The sequence below is a fragment of the Antennarius striatus genome, chromosome 1 (genome assembly GCF_040054535.1).
Source record: "Antennarius striatus isolate MH-2024 chromosome 1, ASM4005453v1, whole genome shotgun sequence".
Lineage (NCBI taxonomy): Eukaryota > Metazoa > Chordata > Actinopteri > Lophiiformes > Antennariidae > Antennarius > Antennarius striatus.
The window spans coordinates 8,604,913-8,631,747 of record NC_090776.1 but is presented as its reverse complement, the minus strand read 5'-3'; the positions used below and the strand labels follow the sequence as shown (position 1 = coordinate 8,631,747).

Below are 26,835 nucleotides of genomic sequence, written 5' to 3'. Positions count from 1 at the left end.
CTCACTTGATCTGGATTACACAGCAACAGTCTATGCAAAAATGTTGGTTGCCCATCTGGTACCAATCAACTCTGAAAATCATATTACTGCCATGTGAACTGATCATAACAGCAGCTATACTGGAAGTTGGATGAGGTCAAATTTGCCTGATTTTATAAATCTGTAGGTGAACTGTTGGTGAAACCTTCATTGAATAAGTTGACAGCAATAGTGTATATTCAGTTGATGCCCTCTAACAGGAGGTTGTGCTTACAACCATGTGGGATTGCTCAGTGTTAATTACTTGGTTTATGTAAAAACTGCTGGATGGTATCCCAAAAGCTCATTTAAGGGTGGGGCATAGGTCACAAAGAATTAACTACATTCCAGTGCAGCTAGGAATAAAAGGATTCTTTTCCATAGTTTATTCAGGTGTATGTTAGTAATTAGTATATTATGTGGCTCATTAACAAAAACTGCCTTTAAATATTAAATATTTCACTGGAGTGTTGTTAACAAATTTAAACAGACAATATATTTCCTCACGTTTATTGCACACAGTAATATTCAGTATTTGCAATAAACAGATATGTAAGAAGGTAATTGTCATGGTAGGCCCAATTCCTTTAATTATGTTTTCAGTCTGTATTTATAACATAGGCAGGTAAGAGTGATGAGGGCCGCCACACACTCAACCATTTTGTGCTTTGACCACATGTCAGGACACATGTCACTGTCTGCCTGCATCAGGGTCAATCTGGAATTTCACCTTCCACCTCTGGGTTCCTAGAGATTAAGTTAGTGCTTAAAGATTGACAGATACGGAAACATGTAACAGATAAAGAAACATAAAGTGGAGATACAGATCTAGATGTAGATTGAGGGCAAATCTTAAAATTCTCAGAAGTCAGAGGTCATAGTGTTACTCAGAGAACACATACTGTGTGATTTTGACAAAAGATTACACTTGCTTTCTTCACTCTTTATCAGTCTTGTAGCTAAATCCTATCAGTCAGTCCCTAACTCCGATTGCTACGATAGAGCAACAGTTGCATACTCACGCTGGGAAGCTGTGAATAAAAGCTATGATGAAAAACCTGAAAGAGAGTTGTCCTGTCTCAGTAACTGTCACTCATGCATTTCCAGTTTGTAAAAATGTCAGGAAATGGAATATGCTACTCTCTCATATGAAATCCTGTCCGTTTGTCTCTTGGCAATGTAGCTTCCTGTTGTTATGGAGTGCTGTCCTCATCATGTACCCGACCACACTGGCTGTCATCGCTCTCACCTTCTCAAATTACGTCTTGCAGCCAGCCTTCCAGATCTGCATACCGCCGTACATTGCCACCAGACTCCTTGCCACCATCTGTGTCTGTGAGTCACAAAAGACCCAAAACCTACTTAACATTCTTTTCATCAGCATTTCTTAATTTAATCTTTATTTGGTATGACAAATCTGTAAATAAATGTATTTCAAAACTTTGTCAACAATTTATGTTGATGATATGTAACATTTCTATAGACCATTGGTTTCTTTCAGAAAGTTCAGCTGGTGTTGCTACAGCTAATGCCAGCCACATGCTTCTTCTTTTGATCCAAGACTAACCCTGAGGATACATGAGCCCATATGCAATGTTGATTTTTCTCCTGGGGTGGAGTCACTGGATGCTTGTTTTCATTAAATATGTAATGTAGGTTACACAGAGTCATTGCTTACATTAGGCATTTCAACTGTAAAGTCGTGGTAGGACTCTTGCCTTGTTGGGCCATCAACATTTCAGTACTCACTGAACTAGCATTTTCTCACTTGGTTTCTGTTGCTCTGGTCAGCTGTGCAGTATACATTGCAAAAATTGCTGTTTTGAGATTTGTAACCACACAAAATGACTTTGACTCACAAGACTGACTGGAACAAGCTTTAGGAGCAACAAGGACTCTTTGATGCTCTTTGTATTTCAAATATGTGTGGTAATGTAAAATTTGGCAATTAATTGAAAGTGAATGGGCGCTCTGTTGCACTAACATAATCCGGTCAATGCCCTTAAATGAAGGGAGTTTGGTACCTCCAGTAGTGTGAGTGACTGAAAGCTGCTTGCAGCTGCTCTGCTCTGCCTCTGTCACCACTGCTTATAGTGTAACACCAGAAACATTCTGTTGTTGACATTGATGTCATTTGACTGTATGATATAGATTAAATGTCTTTGCATCAGTGAGATAGGTACCTGAGCCAACAGCATGCATTACATGCAACCGATGTTAGGGTCAAATTCAAAATTACTTTGAAGAATTGTAATTGAACAGTGAATGCATGAAAATCACTGAAGAAAACTCTGCCAGACTTAATGAGAGCATTACTCATTGTTGAATAAGAGGCTTGAGAAAAGAATTTTTAAAAATGATCTTCAAATCTAGTCAATCTGATAACATGAAAATATCATGGTGCTGGGATCTTTCTGTTTGTTCACGGGTGCCATTGTTGTTTCATAAGTCTGCACTCTATTTCCAGCCTGTCCGCTGAGCTGTACTTTTCCTTGATATGATAGTGTACAGCAATCTGTATTTAAATAGCCAGGGGCAAAAGTAAACCATGTATGACAAGCACGTCCAGCCATCTGGTGTGATCTTGTCTGAACTGGATGGAGAAACTTAAGGATAGACAGGAAAGGGATGGGCAACAGGCAGGGGTCAGCATTTGAAGAGCATGTTGGTGTACCTTCACTATTTTTGGTGACAGAATGTTGAAACTGCCAGGGTGTGTGAGTGTGTGTGTGTGTGTGTGTGTGGGTGTTATACTCAAGTGCAGCATGAGTTTGTACATGTGATTGTGACAGTATCAGTCAGCATACATCATGGTATAGACCACTGGGTGTGTCTATCATTGTGTAGTACATTGTTTCATACTGTTACCATAATGTTTTCGTCACTGACCACCATGGAAACAGGAAATTATCAGGCCATCTTGCTACCCAATGGGAGATCCCATTAGGCAGCTGACACTGTGACTGGCTGTTGGACTTTCCTATTTGCTGCTTTGTCCCATCCTATTCCTCTTCAGCAGTGTCATACTTCAAACCTCCTGTCACAGTGGCATCATTGTTGTCTACATGTGGTCAGTAGTTGTATAAGTTTCCATCCTGATGCCTGAATCCGCAGGGGAAGTGTGAAAGGATCACTGTTATAACCTCACGGTCTTTACTGAGTGACTGTTTTATATAAAAGTTTCATATTGTTCGGGTCTTTGCCTCATACAGCTTTATATACACTGAGTAACATTAGGAAATAAACGAAAGTGTAAACATTTTTATGCATTTCAGTGACAACCTTTTCAGACATACTGAGTGAGACTGGATTACATGTTTGTCTGCACTTCAGATTTAGGGCTCTGCTCCCTCCCCACCTTTCTCCCCTGCAGAGGTGTGCGTGTGTGTGAAAACCAGACAAGGCCAGTTGTGGCCTGTTTCTTTTCTTAGAAGCACAGCCGGGTGACCACTATCATGTGCCAAGTACACCGCTTTCAACATATATCCTTCCCTAATACCATTTTATTCTGTTTAATATTTGAACACTTTCAATTATCAGAAATCTGCAATTATCAAGCAAAAATCAAACAAAAAGGAATCTTTTTAAAAAAAGTATTTTTTAAGATGTCTCATTGACCCAAACAACATTTAATTTCACGTCACATCCAACAAACACAGAATTGCAAAGTTTTCTTTAATTATGAACACCCGGTATACATAGTTTTATTAAACAGAAATGACTGAAGCAACTTTTACTGGTCATTCTAACCTGGAGATAGGTCGATTCACTATATGTACCGAGGTGTTAAAAGTACCCACATCCTTCATTCAAGTAGATACATTTATGTGTATCAAAAAAGCATTATGGACACTAAGTCAGAGTGGACCATGTTCTCCTCCATTATCAAAGCAGTGCCTCGAAGGGAGTTTTATTGAGTTGAATCGTGGGACTTCGGTGGCACGTGATGGGTACCGACAGGCCAGACGTCCTGTGGTCCGCCTGGTCATGGAGGCAAAAACTCAAGTCTTGGAGGAACTCGCTAAGGCTGCGGAGGAGGACCATCAGTTGGACTTGAAATAAAGGCAAACCATTTGGCACCTCAGGAGGGGAAATGGTGCATCACAAACACTATACAAATTGGAGGCAGTGCACCTGGTGACCTCGACTGAGGATATCATTGGGCGGTGGAAGGAATACTTTTAGGATCTCTTCAATCCCACTACCATGTCCTCCATGGAGAAAGCAGAGGCTAAGGTCTCAGTGGTAAACTGGTCCATCATCCAAACTAAAGTCTCCAAGGTTGTTCCCGAACTCCTCGGTGGCTGGGCAATAGAGGTGGATGAGATTCACCAGAAGTACCTTACCTCTCAATGTGCAGGGATTGTCTTGGTTGACTCGTCTGTGACATTGCATTGCGGTCTGGGATAGTGCCTCTGGAATGGCAGACTGAGCTGGTGGTTCCTCATTTCAAGACCATTGACCAAAGGGTATGCTCCTCAGCCTCCTGGGGAAAGTTTATTCCACGGTACTGGAGTGGAGGATTAGACCAATTAGTTGAACCTGAGATTGAGAAGGAACAATGTGGTTTTCATACGGGTCACGGAACACCTTTAAAATATCTACACTGTCCATTATGTGCTCCAGCGTTTATGGGAGTTTGCCCAACCAGTCTATGTATGGTTTGTGGATCTGGAGAAGTGTGTGATGGTGTCTCTTGTGATATCTAGGGAGGAGTGCTTTCGGGAGTATGGGGCCCTTTGTTAAGGACTGTTTGATACCTATGACTGAAGCCAGAGTTCGGTTTGTATTAGTATTTGCATTAGTTTGCATTAGGGGCAGCACTAACTCAGTCCACTAAGTCTTGGGCTGGGGACCGGAGGATGCCCAGTTCAAAACCCATGTCGGGCATGGGTTTTGAACCTCTCTACTGCCAGTGTGAACTGGCAGTGGAGAGCTGACAGTTCACCTCCCGAGCCCTGCCGAGGTTCCCTTGAGCAAGTCTTAGACCGTTATACAGTAAGTTGCTGATTGGGGCGCACAATGAGCATCATTTACATGCCCTACAGGCCCCTTGTGTGCGTTCGTGGATTTCAGGCCTGTTTTATATATATTTATATATCATATACTAGCGGGAACCTGTGGAAATTCCACGATAAAACAATATTAGATTTCAAACCAAACATATGAAAACAAATGTATTGGTATTATTAACCAAGTGCATCCAACGTAGTCAAAAATCAATGTGGTGATGTAACGACTTCATGGATCATGGATTGTGCTGGGCGGAACAGCTATGACACTCTAAAATAATGTTAACTGGGAAGTCCATGTATGGTTAGTGATGTGCAGAGGAAGCCCCATGAATCATTGGAGCTTTTCATCCCAATCAGTTCACTGCGGTTTGAAGCTTAATGAGGTTACATTGGCTCTAGTACAACATTGACTGGATGCTGAAATGTCAGTTGGCATGAGTTCAAAGTATGTGGCATTTTACAGAAAGCCTGTAAATAAAAATGTCAACAAAATAATGAAGTATGGAAATATACTCTTTATAGGAGTATACTCTTTATAGGAGTAAAAAAGAAAAAAAAACAAAAAACAAGATGGCGCTGCACTAGTGGCGACTGATTACGGCAGCCCTCCCACCACGGCCTTTGTTTCTTTCTTTTTAACTGTTTTTTCTTTTTTATTTATTTATTTTAGTAACTAAGTAGTGTGCCATGGAGACCAAATTTGTTGTATTCGCACTGGTCTTCATGCTGTTTTTTACATTGGTCACGACCGTGTCTGTGGACCCCATACTCAGCCCTATTGTTTACAGTAGGGATCAGCTGTTAGCGCTCCGTAGCAACGTCGTGCTGCCCCAGGAGAAACCAGACATCCCCTTGGAGCTGAGGAGGAGGAAGCGGGGGAAACGTGCCGGAGCTGCTCGCCGGGCCAGGAGGAGGAAACACAGACCCGTCCTCCCGTCCATCATCATGGGGAACATGCGATCTCTACCCAACAAGATGGATGAGCTGGCAGCGGTGACCCGGCATCAGAGGGACTTCCGCGAGTGCAGCGTCATCATGTTCACGGAGACATGGCTGAGCGCGGCAATTCCAGACACGGCCGTTCATCTGGTGCGGGCGGACAGGACGAGGGAGAGCGGGAAGAGGAAGGGAGGAGGGCTGGCAGTGTTCGTGAATGATCAGTGGTGTGACCTTGGGCACATCACTGTGAAGGAGCGGCACTGCTGCCGGGACATTGAACTGTTGGCGGTCGGCGTGCGGCCGTTTTATCTGCCGCAGGAATTCTCACACGCCCTTGTGGTAGCTGCATATGTCCCCCCCTCTGCCGATGCGGATGCAGCCTGCAACGTCCTCCACTCCCTAATGAGCAGGCTGCAGACACAGCACCCACAGGCCCTCATCCTCATCTCTGGGGACTTTAATCACACACCCCCATCCTCCACTCTGCCCACCTTCACCCAGTATGTTACTTGTCTCACCAGAGACAGTAAAATACTGGACCTGTGCTATGCCAACACGAAGGAAGCATACAGATCATCAGCTCCCCCCCCTGGGAAGATCAGAACACAACCTGGTTCATCTCCTGCCCGTCTACAATCCTCTTGTGGAAAGGCAACCAGCTGTGTCCCGCACTGTGAGGAGATGATCAGCTCCACGCTCCTGAAATCCTGCGCAGACCAGCTTAGTGGGATTGTTGGACACATGTTCAACATGAGTCTGAAGCTGGGAAGGGTTCCACAGCTGTGGAAAATGTCCTGCTTGGTTCCCGTGCCCAAGACCCCGCACCCCAAGGATCTAAACAGCTACAGGCCGGTGGCGCTAACATCCCACCTTATGAAGACCCTGGAGCATCTGGTCCTCTGTCATCTACGCCCCCCTGGTGAGCTCATCACTGGATCCACTCCACTTCGCTTACCAGCCTGCCATCGGGGTGGATGACGTTGTCATTTTCCTTCTACACCGAGCACTGTCTCACCTGGAAAGGCCTGGGAGCACTGTGAGGATCATGTTTTTTGATTTCTCCAGTGCTTTCAATATTATACAACCGGCACTGTTAAGGGACAAAATGGAGATCACCGGGTTGGACCACCACCTCATGGACTGGATATTGGACTATTTGGCCAATCGCCTGCAGTTCTTGAGGACCCGGGACTGTGTGTCGAGCACAGTTGTCTGCAGCACGGAGGCACCACAGGGAACGATCCTGGCTCCATTCCTGTTCACCCTCTATACTGCAGACTTCTTCTACAACTCCCCACATGTCACCTGCAGAAGTTCTCTGATGACTCTGCAATCGTCGGCCTCATCACCGATGGGGACGACAGAGAGTACAGAGAACTGACCCAGGACTTTGTGTTCCGCTGGCCCCCGTCCTGGGTGCCAGCGGAACCGCCTCCAGATCAATGCGGGTAAAACCAAGGAGCTGGTGGTGGATTTCCGCAGGCGTGCACTCTGCCCGGTTACACCGGTGAATATCCAGAGTACGTACATTGAGGTGGTGTCCTCGTATAAGTACCTGGGTGTTCACCTGAACAATAAACTGGACTGGAGTACCATCACTCACTCTCTCTATAAAAAGGGTCAGAGCAGACTCTATCTGCTCAGGAGGCTGAAGTCTTTAGGAGTGCGGGGGCCACTCCTAAAGACTTTCTATGACACTGTAGTAGCCTCAGCTATTTTTCATGGGGTGGTCTGCTGGGGGAGCAGCATCACTGCGGCCGACAGGAAGAGACTGGACAGGCTGATTAAGAAGGCGGGTTCTGTCCTAGGATGCTCCCTGGACTCAGTGGAGGTGGTGATGGAGAGGAGGATGATAACCAAGCTGTCATCGATGAGGAAGAACCACTCCCACCCTCTGCAGAACACATTAAGATCACTAGAGAGCTCCTTCAGCGATAGGTTGCTTCACCCGAGATGCATGAGGGAACGCTATCGCAGGTCCTTCCTGCCCAAGGCCGTCAGACTTTTTAACCAGCAGTCCTCCCAGCGGACCAGTCAGAGAACACAACACTCAAAATCGGGATGACCAACGTAATCCGCAGCTCTGTAGTTTGTAATGGATAGTTTTTTGCAGTGTAAATATAATCTGTAAATTTTCTGATATTTGTTAATATGTTTAATACATGTGAATATGCATATTTTATATTTCATATGTTGCATATGTTAATATGTATCTATATTATTAGTATTTATGGATGACACCCCCCCGCTGCCGCGATCGCACAAATGTCCCCGCTGTGGGACAATAAAGGCTTATCTTCATCAACAATAACAAAATATTTTGTAGTTTGCCAGACATCTCACGATATCCCTAATGAAATGAATGTGCCAGCGCGAGGGCTGGGGACCGAAGGGTGGCCGGTTCAAGACTCCCCATCCCCTCCTCGACCAAATATTTGGAGTAGGAACTGGTAGTTGAACCTCCTGAGCACTTCCAAAGTGCCCACCGTCCCTGAACAAGTTACGCATTGGGCACACTAGAGGAGCTACCAGTCGCTCTACCATCATCCTCACTTGTGTGTGTGTGTGTGTGTGTGTGTGTGTGTGTGTGTGTGTGTGTAAAGCTTTGGGTCATGACCGAAAAACAAGATCCTGGATACAAGCGGCTGAAAGGTGTTTCCCCCGTAGAGTGGCTGGGCGCACCCTTAGAGATAGGATGAGGAGGTCGGTCACCAGGGAGGAGCTCCGAGTAGAGCTGCTGCTCCTCCGCCTCGAGCAGAGCCAGCTGAGGTGGCTCGGGCATCTGTTCCGGATGCTTCCTGGATGCCTCCCTGGGGAGCTTTTCTGGGCATGTCCGACTGGGAGGAGACCTCTAGGAAGACCTAGAACACGTTGGAGGGACTATGTCTCTCGGCTGGCCTGGGAACGCCTCGGGCTCCCTCCGAAGGAGCTGGAGGAGGTGTCTGGGGAGAGGGAAGTATGGGCATCCCTGGTGAGACTGTTGCCCCCGCGACCCGGCCCCAGATAAGCGGTAGATGATGGATGGATGGATGGTAGGGCTGCCACGATTAGTCGACTAGTCACGAATATGTCGACTATTAAAATCGTCAACAACTAATGTAGTAGTCGACGCGTCGGGTTTTTCTTTTTTAATCTTTGTTTTTCTGTCAAAACTGCTGCGGCACCTCCACGGGCGCGTCTGCCTTTCTGTCCTTGACACACCTGCGCAGTAGAGGTAATCGGGGCCAGCCGTGATGTCACTGGAAGTTATACCAGAGGGGCTCTGATGTCATGGCTACCCGGCGGCACCGGACCTCAAAAGTGTGGGAGCATTTTACGAAAACAAAAGAGAAAAGTGTGCAATGCAATATCTGCAAGACAGAAGTTGTCTTCCACGGCAGCACAACTGCGATGTTCAAGCACCTGAAAAGGAAGCAGGTTGTGGCAACGATGAAGAGGGACCGTCGTCTCGGTTAGCTAACTGGGTAGTTAGCGGCTAATATTAGTGTAAACAGAGAGCTAACTTACTACTTACTGATATAGCTGTAAACGTTAACATTAGCGATGACGATTTGATTCATTAGCCGCCCTTAGCACACATATTTCATGTGTTGTCTGTAACGCCATAACAGTGATGTGTTTGAATAGGAAATGTGGTAACGCTAATGTCTTCTAAGGTTATGTTTCAGTGCTAAAAAAGTATGTTCTACTTCAATAGATGGCTTTGTTGCAAAGCCAGCTACATGCACACCTCATTAAGCAAATGCCCAACTGAGTCCATACTGAACATGCTGGTGACGGACAGCATCAGAGCGGATTTTCTCTGCAGCAGGGAACATCTGCTCTCCAAAGAGAGCAAGCCTTTCTCCAAGACATGTAGAAATGCTAACTTTCCTGGCTATGAACAAGACCCTTGTGCAGTTTGGGATTGCATAGAGTCAGAGTGTAGTAAATTCACTTTTGTTATATTTGGTCAGTGAGACCAAAACTGTAATAATTCCTTAGTTACAGGTGCCTACCTCATTGTTGCTATGTTTGATGCCAAAGACAAATTAAGGAAAGAAAAAAACAAGAAAATCTGATTTATTTATTTTTGTGTTGTTTAGGCAAGTGCCTTTTCCTTATTTTACTCAGCTGTTTGCACTTTATGCTACGCAGTTAAACAATTGTTTGTTGCTACAAGCATATTTCATTAAAGGTTTAATGAACTATCATCTTAATTGTCTTTATTTTTAGTTAGCATATGCCTTAAACACTTAAAGCTGAAAAGTATTGATGGTTATATAAGAGCAGCTTCATGCTAGTGCGATAAGCTGTATGTTTTACATTCAATTTACGTATGATCTGATTAGTCGACTAATCAAAAAAATAATTGTTGATTAGTCGACTATCACAATAATCGTTTGTGGCAGCCCGAATGGATGGACAAATCTATTAATAATTCCCATAGGGAAATTACTTTTGTTTAACTCCAAATGCTTGCACACATATACAGTATACACACATACACACACACACACACACACACACACACACTGGAAGTGTGGAAAATGATCATTTGGACATGAATAAAATGAAAATACAGTAAACATGTACAGTGAGGGGTGGTTGGGGTTGGGGTATGGACAATGATTGTGCTTTTGTAACATTGAAGGATAGCCAATGATTATGCTTGGGTCATGTTATTGGACAACATTTTTGTCCACTGTGGTAGGTCTTGGGTAATTTTTTTTTTTTGGACAATATTTCCCCTGCTTTAGAAAACATCCGCCTTATTTCGCTGTCAAAACTCACAGCACAAATCTAACCACTACCTGAATCAGGCCATGTCCACATGTAACCGCATAAGTGTATTGATTAACATGTTTATAAACAGAGCAACTCCGATAGGGAGACCGGGACATGTGGAAATTCACACCGTTCCTGTTGGAAGACGACTTCCATCAGAGTTCTCCCACCAGCAGGCAGCGCATCCAGGTCTGACCCAGAACTGGCGTCAGCGAGGAACATGAATGAATGAATATATAAACGTTATGACTTTTAAAGAAAGAAACAGACGAACAAATATCCAACTGTCAAGCATGTTTATCAACCGCGTCTGTGATGTGGAGCTGTTACACGTCAAAAAATAGCTCTGTCCATTCTGTTTGTATATGTAGAGATGGGTCACACACACTTAGGTCACGGCTGTTTTTGTCACAGGGGATGCCCCCAGGATAGTTTTGGTTACAACGTACACACGAGAACGCAGACCCAGTGTTTTCAAAAAACTTCACTTTGGCCAGCGTTTTCGTCCTGGATATCTGCTTTGTCATGTAGATAAAAGGCGTAACCGCAACAAAAAGCCTCGCTGCCTGATGCCTTACGCCATATTGTTCACCTGATTCCTTCTGGCAGATGCTCTGTGATTGGTTGGGCGTGACAACCAACCAATAGGAACACTTTTCAAGTGAGCCTATTAAAAATATATAGGTGGGGAGATTTATGTACGTATATATACAGTAATATATATATATTAAGGGCTGTCAGTTTAATGCTTTAATTAAATTAATTACGCTGCAAATTAACGCGCTATAAAAATTAACGCAATTAATCATGAGTTTCAAGTCAATGCGCAAGCCTTTTAAATGTGGCCCATTGAGGGACCCGTAGGCTGCAGTGTCACAACACTTCGTACCTGCGCGACTAGTCAAAAGCAGGGTGACTGACAACAGAGATGGATACGACACAGGAGAGCGAGGGAAGCCCACTCGGGTGTTTTTGCCAAACATACATGAATCACTGTGTATGTTTGACACATTGCGTCAATTTGTGGTGACACGCCCCCCTTAGCCATCACTGGCTGCAGGTGATCCCGTGACGCTACATCGATTAGCCTACCTGTGCTACAGGGGATTTTGCGCACTCAGTAGTCGATTTATGCCTGTCATGGAGGTACGTCATCTGATTGCTTTCTTAATATTTTAATCCATAGTAACTATGATGAGCAAAAAAAGAAAGCGGTCAGACGAATATGTGCAACATGAATTTACATGTACTGTATAACGGAACGTGATGGGAGTTAGTGTTGTGCATGATTTGCAATGTCAAGTTGAGCAACTCTAGTCTCGCACTCGCAAAAATAAAGGAACACTTCCTTTAAGCTGCATGGAAAACAACAGAAACAGACTTTGCTGTGAAAATGACATAAGAGTAGCATTTGCCAAGGTGAAGCCACACATATCTGAACTGGTCTCTCAATAACAACAGAAGTCACACTGATTTGCAGGTAGGTCATTTCATGTGAGTTCATGCACTGTCTTGGTTTTGTTCTTTGAAAAGGTGTAATTAGGAGATTCATTAAATACACCTGTAAAACATATACTTATGTCTTACATTTGAATTTTTAAAAATTTTTGCTAAAGAAGGATTCGGTGAGTGATGAAAACCGGCAGGGTTCGGCACCTTCAACAAGGTTAAGAACCACTCGCCTTTTGGCATCTTGTTATTGATGTTGCCTTGTTCAGAGGCATGTTATACTATTCATTTTGAATTGCTGGATTGAGTCAGCTTTAGTATTAATTTTGATTGAGAGTCGGCTTATGTGCCTATTTGAGACTCAGCCTTATTTTATTTCTGAATTTTATTTATTTTAATTGAACTGTACTTGTATTGCATTTTTTGAGAAATGCACCTGGTTTGCTGATTGGTTTGCTGATGTGCTTGGCCTTTTTTCTTTTGAATTTCATTTATAAAGCACACTTAACCAATAAAAATTTTGATTTCAAATCTTCTCTTCTTGGTGTATTCTATTGATTAGTCATGCACTACAATTTTGTAATGTCCTAAAATTCTAATTCTTTAATTGGGGGCCTTTAGCAGGTATGAGATTAAAATGCGATTAATTAGATTAATTAAAAATCCTGTAATTATGTGTATATATATATGTATATGTATATACTGTATATGTATATACACACACACATATGTGTGTGTATACAGGGCTCGAAATCGTGCCCATTTTGGTCGAGAGCGCAACTGCGGCTGCTCTCCTGGGCGAGGGAGAGAGGCGTGTGGAACGGAGATGGACGAAGCGGTCTCTATCGACGCACGACGCCAGTGTACAACCTTGCACACACACACTCATTCCTACGGGCAATTTGGAACGGCCAGTCAACCTGAAGTGCATGCTTTTGGAGGTGGGAGGAAGCCGGAGAACCCGGAGAAAACCCACGCCGACACTTGGAGAGCATGCGAACTCCGCATAGAGCGGGACTCGAACCCGGGTCCGCTGTGTTGTGAGGCAGCAGCGCTAACCACTGCGCCACTGTGCCCCCCAATGTATATATATATATATAGTATATGTATATACTGTATGTATATGTATATATATGTATATACATATGTATATGCAGTACATATATGTGTGTGTGTGTATATATATATATATATATATATATACAGTACATATATACAGTATATATATATAGTACATGTATATACAGTATATATATACCAGGGCTCGAAATTAACTTTTTTTCTCCTCCCGTTAGGACATGCCAGGTACTGTCCCCGACTGCCATTCGATGTTACAGAGACGTGTCAATCATGACAGTCCCTGCACATCCAGAGACTTGAGGTACTCAGAGCGAATCTCATCCACCCCCGGTGCTTTGCCAACGAGGAGTTTGGCAACCACCTCGGTGACTTCAGCTTGGGTGATGGACGAGTCCACCTCTGAGACCTCAGCCTCTGCTTCCTCTGTGTAAGACATGGCAGCGGGAATGAGGAGATTCTCAAAGTATTCTTTCCAGCGCCGGACAATATCATCAGTCAAGGTCAGCAGCTCTCCGCCTCTACTGTGAACAGTGTTGGCTGTGCACCGCTTTCCATTCCTGAGGAACTGAATGGTTTGCCAAAATTTCTAGGAGGCTGACAGATAGTCTTCCTCCATGGCCTCTCCGAACTCCTCCCAGATTTTCTGCCTTCGAGCCGCAGTACGCCTGGCCTGCCTGTACCTGTCAGCTGCCTCCGGAGTCCTACAATTCAACAAGATTTGATAGGACTCCTCCTTGAGCTTGACGGCATCCCTTACTTCCGGTGTCCACCACCGGGTTCGGGGGTTACTGCCGTGACAGGCACCAGAGACCTTGCAACCACAGTTCTGAGCAGCCGCTTCAACAATGGAGGTGGAGAACATGGTCCACTCTGACTCAATGTCCCCAGCCTCCTGCGGGATCTGGGAGAAGCTCTCCCGGAGGTGGGAGTTGAAGACCTCAATGACAAAGGGTTCTGCCAGACGTTCCCAGCAGACTCTCAAAACACGTTTGGGCCTGCCGAGTCTTTACGGCCTCCTGTTCTGCCAGCGGATCCAACTCACCACCAGGTGGTGATCGGTTGACAGGTCTGCCCCTCTCTTCACCCGAGTGTCCAACACACGCAGTCGGAGGTCTGATGATACGACAAAGTCAATCATCGACCTCCAGCCTACGGTGTCCTGTTGCCATGTGTACCTATGGACATCCCTGTGGTTGAACAAGGTGTTTGTTATGGACAAACTGACTAGCACAAAAGTCCAATAACAGAACAACACACGTGATCAGATCGGGGAGGCCGTTCATCCCAATCACCCCTTTCCAGGTCTCACTTTCATTGCCCACGTGAGCGTTGAAGTCCCCAAGGAGAACGATAAGAGTCCCCAGCCGGAGCACTATTCAGTACTCCCAGGGACTCCAAGAAGGCCGGGTATTCCTCACTGCCATTTGGCCTGAAATGACAGTGAGAAATCTGTCCCCTACCCGAAGGCACAGGGACGCGACCCTATTGTTCACCGGGGTGAACTCCAACATATGGCTGAGCTGTGGGGCCACAAGCAAGCGCACCCCAGCCCACTGCCTCTCACCTTGGACAACACCAGAAAAGTCGAGAGTCCAGCCCCTCTCAAGAGTTTGGGTTCCAGAGCCCAAGCTGTGGATGAAGGTGAGCCCGACTATATCTAGTCGTTACCTTTCAACCTCCCTCACAAGCTCTGGCTCCTTTCCCCCAGTGAGGTGACATTCCATGTCCCAAGAGCTAGACTCTTTGTCTGGGGACTGGGTCGTTGGGCCCCATGCTGACGACTGCCACCCAATACACACTGCACCCGTCCCCTATGGTTTCCTCGGGGGGGTGAGTCCACCAGAGGTTTGGCCCACATCATCCTTTCGGGTGTCCTTTCGCCCCGTGGGCGGAGGCCCGGCCACCAGCGCTCGCTTACGAGCCCCAACCCCAGGCCTGGCTCCAGAGTGGGGCCCCGGTTGCGCCATACCGGGCAACGTCACGGTCCTTGATTTTTCTGTCATCATAGGGGTTTTTGTACTGCTCTTCATCTGGCCCGTCACACAGGACCTGTTTGCCAAGGGAAACCCTAGCAGGAGCATAAAGCCCCTGGGAACATAGCTCCTGGGATCATTCGGGCACTCAAACACCCCCACCACGATAAGGTGACAGTTCGCGGAGGAGTGTGTGTGTATGTACATACAGGCAGTCACATTATACAGTACGAGCATTTTATTTGCTGACGGCATCCGGAAGTACGCTCCATTCCGTCAGCCTTGGACTTTCGTGAGACACAAAAGTGCTTTAGCAGTCAATAAGAGTGTGGGAAAAGGTAATACAGGTAGAAGGTGGTTTAATATCAGTATGGGGAGGGTTCATAAATGTTTAATTTAACATAATTATTAAGATAAATTGATTGTGATCTCAATTGCGGATTCCTTAATCGCGTCTGGTTCCTGGAATGCATTAACCGGAAAGACCTAGGGTGCACTGTATATGTGTGTATATATACACACATATACAGAAAACAAATGATATTATATACATATACATACACAAAAATATCAGACTTTGTTTTCTTTTTTTCTTCGCTCTCGCAAGAAAACAAACCGCTGTGTCCGACGAAGCCGTAACTGCTCCATGTGTGGGACAAACGAACGCGAAGACATTCGTTACGGTCTGGCCCTCCCGGTAGACGCATGTGTCGTGAGTTCGGTCCTGGTGAATAAAGCATCGGGGTTCCCCAAATGACAACATAAGGTCCGTCACAATCAAAGAAAATCAACCGCTATGTTTGACAAAGGCAAAAAGGGTCCGTAAGTGAGAGACATGGACAAATGTGAAGACCGGACCTAACTCTGGAAGCGGCCCAAACTTCCGGGTAGATGCCGGCCAACACTGTACACAAGAAAATGTTTGTTTTCTTGTGTACAGTGTGTTTGCATTATATGTCAATGGACATTAAGAGCTCCCAGGAGCTCTTGTTCACGTGACTCTTTCTGGCAGATGTGTCGTGATTGGTTGGGCGCTTGATTGACAGGTAGTGGGTGGAGTTGAAGGCGTGACACCATGAGGTTTTCAAGTGAGCGTATTCAAATATATAGGTGGGGAGATTATATATATATATATATATATACACATACATATATATGAATATACTGTATATATATGTGTGTGTGTATATATATATGTGTGTATATGTATGTGTGTGTACATACAGTATATATATGTATATATAGTAGTAGTAGTACACTTTATTTATCCCCGCAGGGAAATTACACAGTCACTCAGTACATGTTGTTGTCTTAGTTTTTTTAACAATCAATGTATACACAGGCCCCCTGAAACACAGCACACAAGGGGGCCTGCAAGCATGCAGTTAGTACACATCAAACAACACACATCAGGGAGGCAGAGTGACGGGCAGCGGCTTCTGGAACGTTTCCCAATTGAGCAGCTTGTAGGGGGGACGGCGCCTTGCTCAAGGGCGCCTCGGCAGTGGGTGGGACGTGAGCTGACACCTCCCACCGTCAGCTCACACTCCTGGTGGCATCCTGGCGGGAGCGGGATTCGATCCAACTCTGAGCCACTGCCGTCCCTGTGTGTATATATATATGTATATGTGTGTGTGTGTATATATATATATATATATATGTATGTATATACAGTATGTATATATATATATGTATGTATATACAGTATGTATATATATATGTATGTATATATATATGTGTATGTATATATGTATACATATATGTATATGTATATATGTATGTATACATTGGTACCTCTGCTTACGAAATTAATTGTGGAAGAAATTTCGTAAGTAGAAAATTTCGTAAGTACTATTGGCTCGAATATAAGACGACCCTGATTATGTGACGACCCCCTCTTTTTAAAGACTCAAGTTTGAATGAAGACTTTTTGAACACCAAATGAAATTTTTATACAGAAAATAATTACAGTAATGGTGTAGATGGGAAAATAAATGGAGTAGGAGTTATCTTGAAGGAGGAGTTTGTTAGGAATGTCCTGGAGATAAAAAGAGTGTCGAATAGAGTAATGAGTCTGAAGCTAGAAATCGAAAGTGTAATGTTCAGTGTTGTTTGTGGGTATGCTCCACAGGTAGGATGTGAGCTGGAGGAGAAGGAGAAATTCTGGTTGGACTTTGATGAAGTGATGCAGAGTATACCTAGAAGAGAGAGAGTTGTCATTGGACTTCAATGGACATGTTGGTGCAGGAAACAGAGGTGATGAGGAGGTGATGGGCAGGTTTGGCATCCAGGAGAGAAATGCAAAAGGACAGATGGTAGTTGACTTTGCAAAAAGGATGGAAATGGCTATAGTGAATACTTTCTTCCAGAAGAGGCAGGAACATAGGGTGACCTATAAGAGTGGAGGTAGGAGCACACAGGCAGACTACATCTTGTGTAGACGGTGTAACCTGAAGGAGATCAGTGACAGCAAAGTAGTGGTAGGCGAGAGTGTAGCTAAACAGCATAGGATGGTGGTGTGTAGGATGACTCTGGTGGCGAGGAAGATGAAGAGGGCAAAGGCAGAGCATAAGATGAAATGGTGGAAGCTGAAAAAGGAAGAGTGTTGCATGCCTTTTAGGAAGGAGTTAAGACAGGCCCTGGGAGGCCAGGAGGTGCTTCCAGATGACTGGACAACTACAGCTAATGTCATCAGGGAGACAGGTAAGAGAGTACTTGGTGTGTCATCTGGAAGGAAAGTAGACAAGGACACTTGGTGGTGGAATGAGGAGGTACAGGAGTGTATACAGAGAAAAAGGTTAGCTAAGAAGAAGTGGGACACTGAGAGGACTGAGGAGAGTAGACAGGAGTATAGAGAGATGCAGCGTAAGGTGAAGGTAGAGGTAGCAAAGGCCAAACAAGAACCATATGATGACTTGTATGCTAGGTTGGACCGTAAGGAGGGAGAGACTGATCTATACAAGTTGGCAAGACAGAGAGACAGAGATGGGAAGGACGTGCAGCAGGTTAGGGTGATTAAGGATAGGGATGGAAGTCTATTGACAGGTGCCAGTAGTGTGATGGGAAGATGGGAAGAGTACTTTGAAGAGTTGATGAACGTGGAAAATGAGAGAGAACAAAGACTAGAAGAGGTGACTGTTGTGGACCAGGATGTAGCAAAGATTAGTCAGGATGAAGTGAGGAGGGCATTGAAGAGGATGAAGAGTGGAAAGGCAGTCGGCCCTGATGATATACCTGTAGAGGTATGGAAGTGTCTAGGAGAGGTGGCAGTAGAGTTTCTGACTGGGTTGTTCAACAGGATCTTAGATAGTGAGAAGATGCCTGAGGAATGGAGGAGAAGTGTGCTGGTGCCCATTTTTAAGAACAAGGGAGATGTGCAGAGTTGTGGCAACTACAGAGGAATAAAGCTGATGAGCCATACAATGAAGTTATGGGAGAGAGTAGTGGAAGCTAGACTAAGGGCAGAAGTGAACATTTGTGAGCAGCAGTATGGTTTCATGCCAAAAAAGAGTACTACAGATGCAGTATTTGCTTTGAGGATGTTGATAGAGAAGTACAGAGAAGGCCAGAGGGAGCTGCATTATGTTTTTGTAGATATGGAGAAAGCTTACAACAGGGTGCCCAGAGAGGAACTGTGGTATTAGGAAGTCTGGAGTGGCAGAAAAGTATGTTAGAGCAGTGCAGGACATGTATGAGGACTGTATAAGACAGTGGTTAGGTGTGCTGTAGGTGTGACAGAGGAGTTCAAGGTGGAGGTGGGACTGCATCAGGGATCAGCTTTGAGCCCCTTCTTGTTCGCTATGGTGATTGACAGGCTGACAGACGAGGTTAGACAGGAATCTCCATGGACTATGATGTTTGCAGATGACTTTGTGATCTGCAGTGAGAGCAGGGAACAGGTGGAGGAGAAGCTAGAGATGTGGAGGTTTGTCCTGGAAAGGAGAGGAATGAAGGTTGGCCGCAGTAAGACGGAGTATGTGTGTGAATGAGAGTGACCAAAGTGGAAGAGTGAGGTTACAGGGAGAAGAGATCAAGAAGGTGGAGGATTTTAAGTACTTAGGGTCAACAGTCCAGAGCAATGGAAAGTCTGGAAAAGAGGTGACGAAGCGTGTACAGGCAGGATGGAATGGGTGGAGGAAAGTGTCAGGTGTGATGTGTGATAGAAGAGTTTCAGCTAAAATGAAAGGAAAGGTGTACAAAACTGTGGTGAGACCAGCGATGTTGTTTGGTCTAGAGACAGTGTCACTGAGGAAAAGACAGGATGCAGAGCTGAAGGTAGCAGAGATGAAGATGCTGAGGTTCTCTCTGGGAGTGACCAGGAAGGATAGGATCAGGAATGAGTACATCAGAGGGACAGCACATGTTAGAGGTTTTGGAGATAAAGTCAGAGAAGCCAGACTGAGATGGTTTGGACATGTCCAGAGGAGAGATAGTGAATATATTGGTAGAAGGATCCTGAGCTTTGAACTGCCAGGCAGGAGGCCTAGAGGAAGACCAAAGAGGAGGTTTATGGATGTAATGAGGGAGGACGTGAAGGTAGTTGGTGTGAGAGAAGAGGATGTAGAAAACAGATGATGGAGGCAATTGATTCACTGTGGCGACCCCTGAAGGGAAAAGTTGAAAGGAAAAGAAGAAGAATTCGAGAGAAAAAGCATGTTATTTTGCCTCATTCAAATCATGCAAAAACTGTCTATCACATCTTAATATCTGATGTGCATCCCGTCCTTTCGTTTCTTGCCCACGTACGCGCACACCCTCCTGTTGCACTCTTGGAAGCGGCTGCTCTGAGGACCACGGAAAGCTTTTCTCTGACTTCTCAGATTTCCGTTACATTTCTCCATTTTCTGTTATACCTTCTCTTATTTTTTTCTTTCTTACCGCTATTTTTTTTAATTCTTCGTGCTACTGCTATTTTTATTTTTCTTCTTCGTGATAGGGGTTCGCTTCGGCCTGCGGAGTTCAGTTCAGCATTCACTTTAAAGATATCTGGCGCCATCTAGCTTTGTGAATGGGTACAATGTCTAGACCCCGAATGTAAGATGACCCCCACTTTTTCAGTCTTATATTCGGGCCAATACAGTAGAGATGTGTTTTCCATACAAATGCAAAATCCATTCCAAGCCCCCCTGAAATTCAGACATAAATGTTTTTTAAAGCATAAAAGTACATCAAAACATCTAGCAAATACATGTTACAATTAGATTATTACACAATAAATGAGAGTTGTGCATAATGTAAAAAACAAAGAATAAAGAATAAAAATGATGTTCATTTACCTTTTAACTGCTATCTTCATCGTTTTTTGCCCTCTTTGGTTCATGCTCTCTAAGAACTCGTTCATCCTCCGAGCCATTGTACTGCTCAACTCCTCTCTGAGGGAGATGAAGAAGAAGAAAGTCCATACGAGAGCTCAGGGATGACACAAACAATACAGCAAAAACAATGCAAACACTATATACATTTCACTATACCCATACTTAACTAGGCCTGTTTTTGTTATTTCTATGCCTATTTATGATTTTCTATTTGTATATTCTTGATGGGTTATTTATTAATCTTTCTATGTGCTGGTGCTTTTTGTGTGCTTTTTCTGTGTTTTGTGTACTCACTGTGCTGTGTGTGACGGAGAAATCAATTTCCCTGATGGAACCTCCTTAAGAGATAAATTAAGTTCTACTGTACTCCTATCTCACAATGCCGAACAACAGAGTGAATTTCTGTCCTCCTTTTGAACTTCTTCAACCACCCACTCGATGCCTTAAAATCCTTAAACTTCCTTTTGTTTTAATAATGTGGTGATTGTAGATACATTACGGCCATAGTCTTTGGCAAGATCAACCAAACTCATCCCTTTCCCATGATTCTCTATTATCTCTTGCTTTGTTTGTATGGACAAAAAAACTATTTTCTTCGTCTTTTCTTTTCCTCAGTTCTCCGTCACTTTGTTGGGGTCCATAGTCAATACTCCAAAAGTTAATAAATTTGCGTAGAACTATCAGAACAACTCATAGGTCGAGGGCCGAATGACGAAGACACTGCATACACACCTATCTAACTACACATAGAGGTCCTTCTTAGCCAATGGGATGCCAGGATGCTAGGTAATAGCCAATGGTAGAGCAGCTATAAGAATGTTGCGTTCAGGAACCTTGGGGAGCTGCGAGTAGCAGCCCATACTGCATTTTTACCTTTCGTAACTCGAAATTTCTTTCGTAACTAGAGGCAATATTTTCCTGTCGAGGCGTTTCGTAAGTAGAAGATTTCGATCTAGAGACATTTGTAAGTAAAGTTACCACTGTATTAGTGTATATGTTTGTAATTACTAACAACAAGAGTGTACAAATAATTTTCTCTACATGGGACTAATAAAGGGATCTTTAATCTTTAATTACTGGCAGTAAATCAGACCTGTTCCAGGTGTATATTGGACATTGGCAGGGCTGCCCTCTACCACCTGTTCTGTTCATATTTTTTATGAACAAAATTTCTACAATAGGTTCCACTGTAAAGATGAAAGACCTTAAACTTGACATTGTTTGACTCAGCTTAACTTTTCTTTGTTTTGAACAGCAGAGAAATGTGCAAATTATTGTATTCAATACACTGGGTGGCATCATCTTGCTGTCAACTGTCTTTCACTTCCTTTAAAAACCCTGAACTATAGGATATAGACTGCCTAGAATTGTAGATGTAAATTTCATTTTAATGTCATACAGTGCAGAAAGTAAACACAGTTGATAATTATATGTAAATGCTACTGCCTCCATTGCTATAAAACATAAACATAGGGAGGGGTACATCATTTTAACACGTTAACCTTCCAGGCAAACTGATTTGAATTAAATAATTTCAACTTTTGTTCAGGTTTTCCAGGTTGTCACTGGATGGATGAGTGAATGTGTTTTAATGAAGTGCTTTCATGTCTTTGTAATGCTCTGTCAAGGTTCTGAAAAACAAAGGCTTCAACAAATTAAAGCAATGTTTTGTAGAACCACAGCAGAGACACAAAAATAGCATAAGTGGACTGAAAATTAACTAACTTTATATACACATTATAAACTTGTGTGTTTGAGTGATTGTGATTATATTTTTGGCATTTCTGAACTTCTTCACCTTGATCCGGCTGGACTTATTAGAATGAATGCTCCACAGAACTTGAGAGATAGAGCAGCAGTGGTAGCGCAGTCGCCTCAGGTTCTAGGTTCAAGTCCTTTCTGTGTGGAGTTTGTACATTATCCCCTTGTCATTATAATAGTAATACATTTTGAATAGTACTTAAATGAGAAATTTCTGTATGTCATGTGAGGAGGGTGAGGATGGTTTTCATTCTAGTGCAAGTAGAAAACTTTTTTAAAGAATAAATACTAAAAAAAATGTTTAATGTGCCCTTAGTGTCTGAATTAGTTTTCACTGACATACTGTACCTACTCACATCTGTGAGATGCAGATTTTATCTTTCTCATGCTTGCTTTTACTTAAGGATACTTATTAATCAAAAAGTGTTGTACACTTATCACACTGAAAGCCATAAGAAAATATATTTCATAGATTTCAAAGGTCTCTTTTATTTCTAATAAACGAGTGGAAAACACTTAATTATGTACTGCTCCATCCATCTGTCTGTGTTGTTGCCCTTTTGGAGGGTTCTCTTTTGTGAAAGTGCATACAAGTCTGAATAGGATTTAAATAAAGACAAATTAAACATGGTGGCTTGGTGCAGCTTTCCTTTATCAACTCTAACACTACATTACTGACTGTACTATTTTACTTGTCACTATGGCTCGGTAAGTTTATTTCACCCAGACTTAATTCTGTAGATTTACTGTTGTCTGAAGGGATCCTGGTGTCAGATACCTTACGGTGGATAGGCAAGAGTCAGGGGTTACTGCCAGTTCACGGACCAGATCCTGGACTAGGTGGAGGCGTTGCTGAGATAAATCTGCATAAAGTTGGGTTCAGAATCTATTAAGAGTAAAAGCAGTAATGAGTTTAGTATTCCAGTGCTGAGACAACCCTCAATAGAAGCTGTGATGGCAAAGCACAGATTTACCTGCACTGTCACATTCAAAGCCCACTGGCACCTCCCTCCTGTCAGGATTGACACTGAGGTGGTGGTGAGGGGGTGCAAGAGTAGGGGAACACAGAAACGGAAATGCATGTGACACCCCTTGGGTAACCAAATACAAAACACAGGGTGTTGTAAGAGACAGAATTCCGTGCCCGGTGCCACCAAAACCCTTGCCAAAAATTCACGTGTGTGTGTACCCATGCCAGCGGAAGCAGTTTGTTCAGATTTCTGTGGTGGGAGGAGAAATGTACCAGTGATGGATAACATGGTCAACTACAACCCTGCCCTACACACGCGCACACACACACACACACACACACACACACACACACACACACACACACACACACACACACACACACACACACACACACACCGATGCAGACCGTCTGTAAGAGAGTGGATTGTTAGAGAAATGAGGTAGGAGAGAAAGGAGGGAAAAATGGATAATGTGTAAAAAAATTAGATTTGGGGGACAGAGAAGGAAAGATAGACATTGCTACTCACAAACACTCTGTGGCAAAGCCACTTTCTTGTTTGCAGCTATTGATTGGTTTTCACAATAATCTGAGAGCATGTGAAAAAAAAATGAGCAGTCAGAAAGTGTGTACAGTAAATCAGGGTCGATGCAAATTCACTGTAGAGCAGTGGTCCCCAACCTTTTTTGCACCAAGAACTGGTTTTATCCAAGACAATATTTTCACGGACCGGCCTTGATTTTCTCGATAATCATTAATGGTGCCAGGACAGCTGTAGTCTAAAAATAAATACGTAGACGGATATAACAGAGAATCGGGTAATTTTTCAAAATAGAACATCTTTCAGACTCCGGAATAAATAAAATGGAAGTAAATTATTTTTTCTTTCTGTGCGGCTGGTTAGTTAGAAAGGTGCTGTGTTCATAACAATTTACCATTTGAGCAGTAGAATTACACTGTATTACAGCTTACATGCTGTAATACAGCATGTACTTTTACCCTTATTGTTTTGTACATACACAAAAATATAAAGTTAAAAACAAACACATAGTTGCCACTGTGAATAAAAACCCGTGACATAGACAAATAGTGCATCTAAAGGATATAAAAGCCAGCACACAAAAAAAGTCCTCAAGAGGTATGCTTGGCATTAAAGGAGAGCACAGACTTTTCCTAATATCTAGTTTAATGTTGTAAATGTTACTTCGAACATAATTTAAAAGGTCCTGCTGGGTCTGATTCCAGTAAAGCAGGAGTTGTTATTTCTTGAAATTTTAATGTCTGTTAGGTCGAATTATGTAAACTTTAGGAAGCCATTTAGTTTTGATTTTGCAGCCCTTTTAATGTTCCTGCAAAAGTGACTCCCAGAATCCAAACCTATCTGATCTGAAATGAGAAGAATGTCTGAAACTTCAATCCAGCTTTTTCTCAGTATTTCACAGTTAAATTAATTAATCACTGACAGTGTTCGGGAGAGAGAACAATTTTCACATGACTTAGTCCTCTCTGCAATAAAAATACACACACATAAGGCAAAAGGTCCTGTCTTCACCCCTGCCTTCCTCAGAAGCTTCAAGGCTGCTTGTCACTCTGCTGCAATGAACTTGATGTTGACACCAGACATTAAAGCTGTGCATATTCTGCATTGAGACTATAAATACTTGTTATTTACAGTCAACATACTGTCTTACACTGTCTAGTGCAGGACAAGTACTTCACTGGCGGCATGACCTGCAGGTTAATCTCTGCTTGTAAGGTTTGTTTGCAAGGCTTTACTTCAGTTAGAGAGCATTGAGATTGTAGAGCTGAAATCTGACCAGCCTTTGTTATGAGAGAGTGTCGAATGGGGAACAGGGGCACACAAGCTATCTGTGTAACTAGGAAATAGGAAGTAGGACATTTTCAAGAAATGTGCTTTTAGAAGAAATAACACCAACCCTAACCTTAACCCTAACCCTGGTCTTCTGACAATAAAGGAAAGTGGAGTCAATCAGACTCCGCACAAGAATCCAGAACACCAGCATGAATATAACCCTTCCACCCCATACTTGTAATTCAACAGAGTCGTACAGTACAGTGCCCTCTTTGTGGCCTAAAAATTTGTTGCCAGCATGTCCTGCATTAAATGTCACCACAGCGCAACACTTGACTTACTAACTGTATGACTGAAGGCTATTCAAAGACTATCTCAATTTACTGTTCACTTCAGTCATTGGCCACAATTTGGTGCTGGATCTTCATAAAACATCCACTTTGTTAATAAGTAAGATAGGTTTCTCATAAGTACAACATAGGTGATTGGAAGCAACACTGCCTAAAACATGTTTTCAAATTTGTGTGTGTGTGTGTGTGTGTGTGTGTGTGTGTGTGTGTGTGTGTGTGTGTGTGTGTGTTTGTGTTTGTGTTTGTGTGTGTGTTTGTGCGCGTGGGTGTGTGTACTTTATCACAGTGTTCCTGACCTGGGTGAACTGCTCCAGTGTGCGCTGGGCCACGAGGATCCAGGACATTTTCACTGTGGGAAAACTTCTCGCTTTAGCACTCATCATAGTGGTTGGATTTGTCCAAATCTTTAGGGGTAAATACACACATACATTGTGGTGAGATAAAATCCTCAAGACAGTATTTCTGTGGTTTGCTTGAGAGTGAAGTAGGCACATCCTATAGTTGTATATTAAATGTTTGTCTCCTGACATTGTCATTCTGTATTTATACTGTATTAGTTTAGTTTTTCAAGTCTATTATATTGTTGAAACATATCTGTCTGAAACTATTCTAATGAGGTCATTTGGGAACAATGCTGCTTACAGTTTGTGCATTCTTTCACAGCAGATTATAATGTGTCAGCATCGCTGACCCCTGGTGCATACTGTATGACTAGAGAGAATTACATAGTTGTAGTAGAGATAAAAATATTGTTATACTACTAAAACCTTGTAATTAATAAGTCAATGAACTGTGTGCTAGATATTCTCACTTTAGACAGAGCTATGATCTTTGCAGTGTTTCATCAGCTTATCCTTGTCCAGGTCACTATGGTGCCCTACGGCCTGCTGAGGCCTTTGAATTCCGTCAGGACCCATCAGTGGGACAGATAGCATTGGCATTTCTTCAGGCTTCCTTTGCCTACAGTGGCTGGAATTTCCTCAACTATGTGACAGAGGAGGTCGTAGAGCCACGCAAGTATGGCACAAACATACACATATAGCATTTCATATTTCTACAAGCATCTATATAATCTTCAATAGACACAGGAGTCAGTGATGGTGTCAAGTTTACAGTTTCCTGGTCTCTTGTCTTTCAGCTGTATACTAGTCATAATTGCATGTCACATCATAATAAAATGTCATTTTAATTATTGTAACCATTTGTAAACCTATCACTGTGTAAGACCCATTCAGTGGTTTTTGGCTGAACATTTCAGAAAGCCTGATTCAACAGTTCATTGCAGTTCAATAATGTGGACCATAATCTGCTTGTCAGTGACTTGCAATATTGTGAATCAGCATTCTTATCCTTATATTTTCTTTACTTATTTATGTAATTATTGT

The 26,835-nt window shown here is 43.3% G+C and overlaps 1 protein-coding gene across 2 annotated transcripts in view; it reads left to right on the top strand.

The window, feature by feature from the left end:
• slc7a10a (solute carrier family 7 member 10a) overlaps positions 1–26,835 on the top strand; it is a 44,918-nt gene that overhangs the window by 13,531 nt on the left and 4,552 nt on the right. For both annotated transcript variants that reach the window (XM_068311711.1, XM_068311720.1), the window contains exons 3-5: positions 1,202–1,353; positions 25,737–25,862; positions 26,314–26,467. In XM_068311711.1, the coding sequence (XP_068167812.1) occupies positions 1,202–1,353; positions 25,737–25,862; positions 26,314–26,467 (432 nt within the window). The remainder of the gene's footprint in view (positions 1–1,201; positions 1,354–25,736; positions 25,863–26,313; positions 26,468–26,835) is intronic.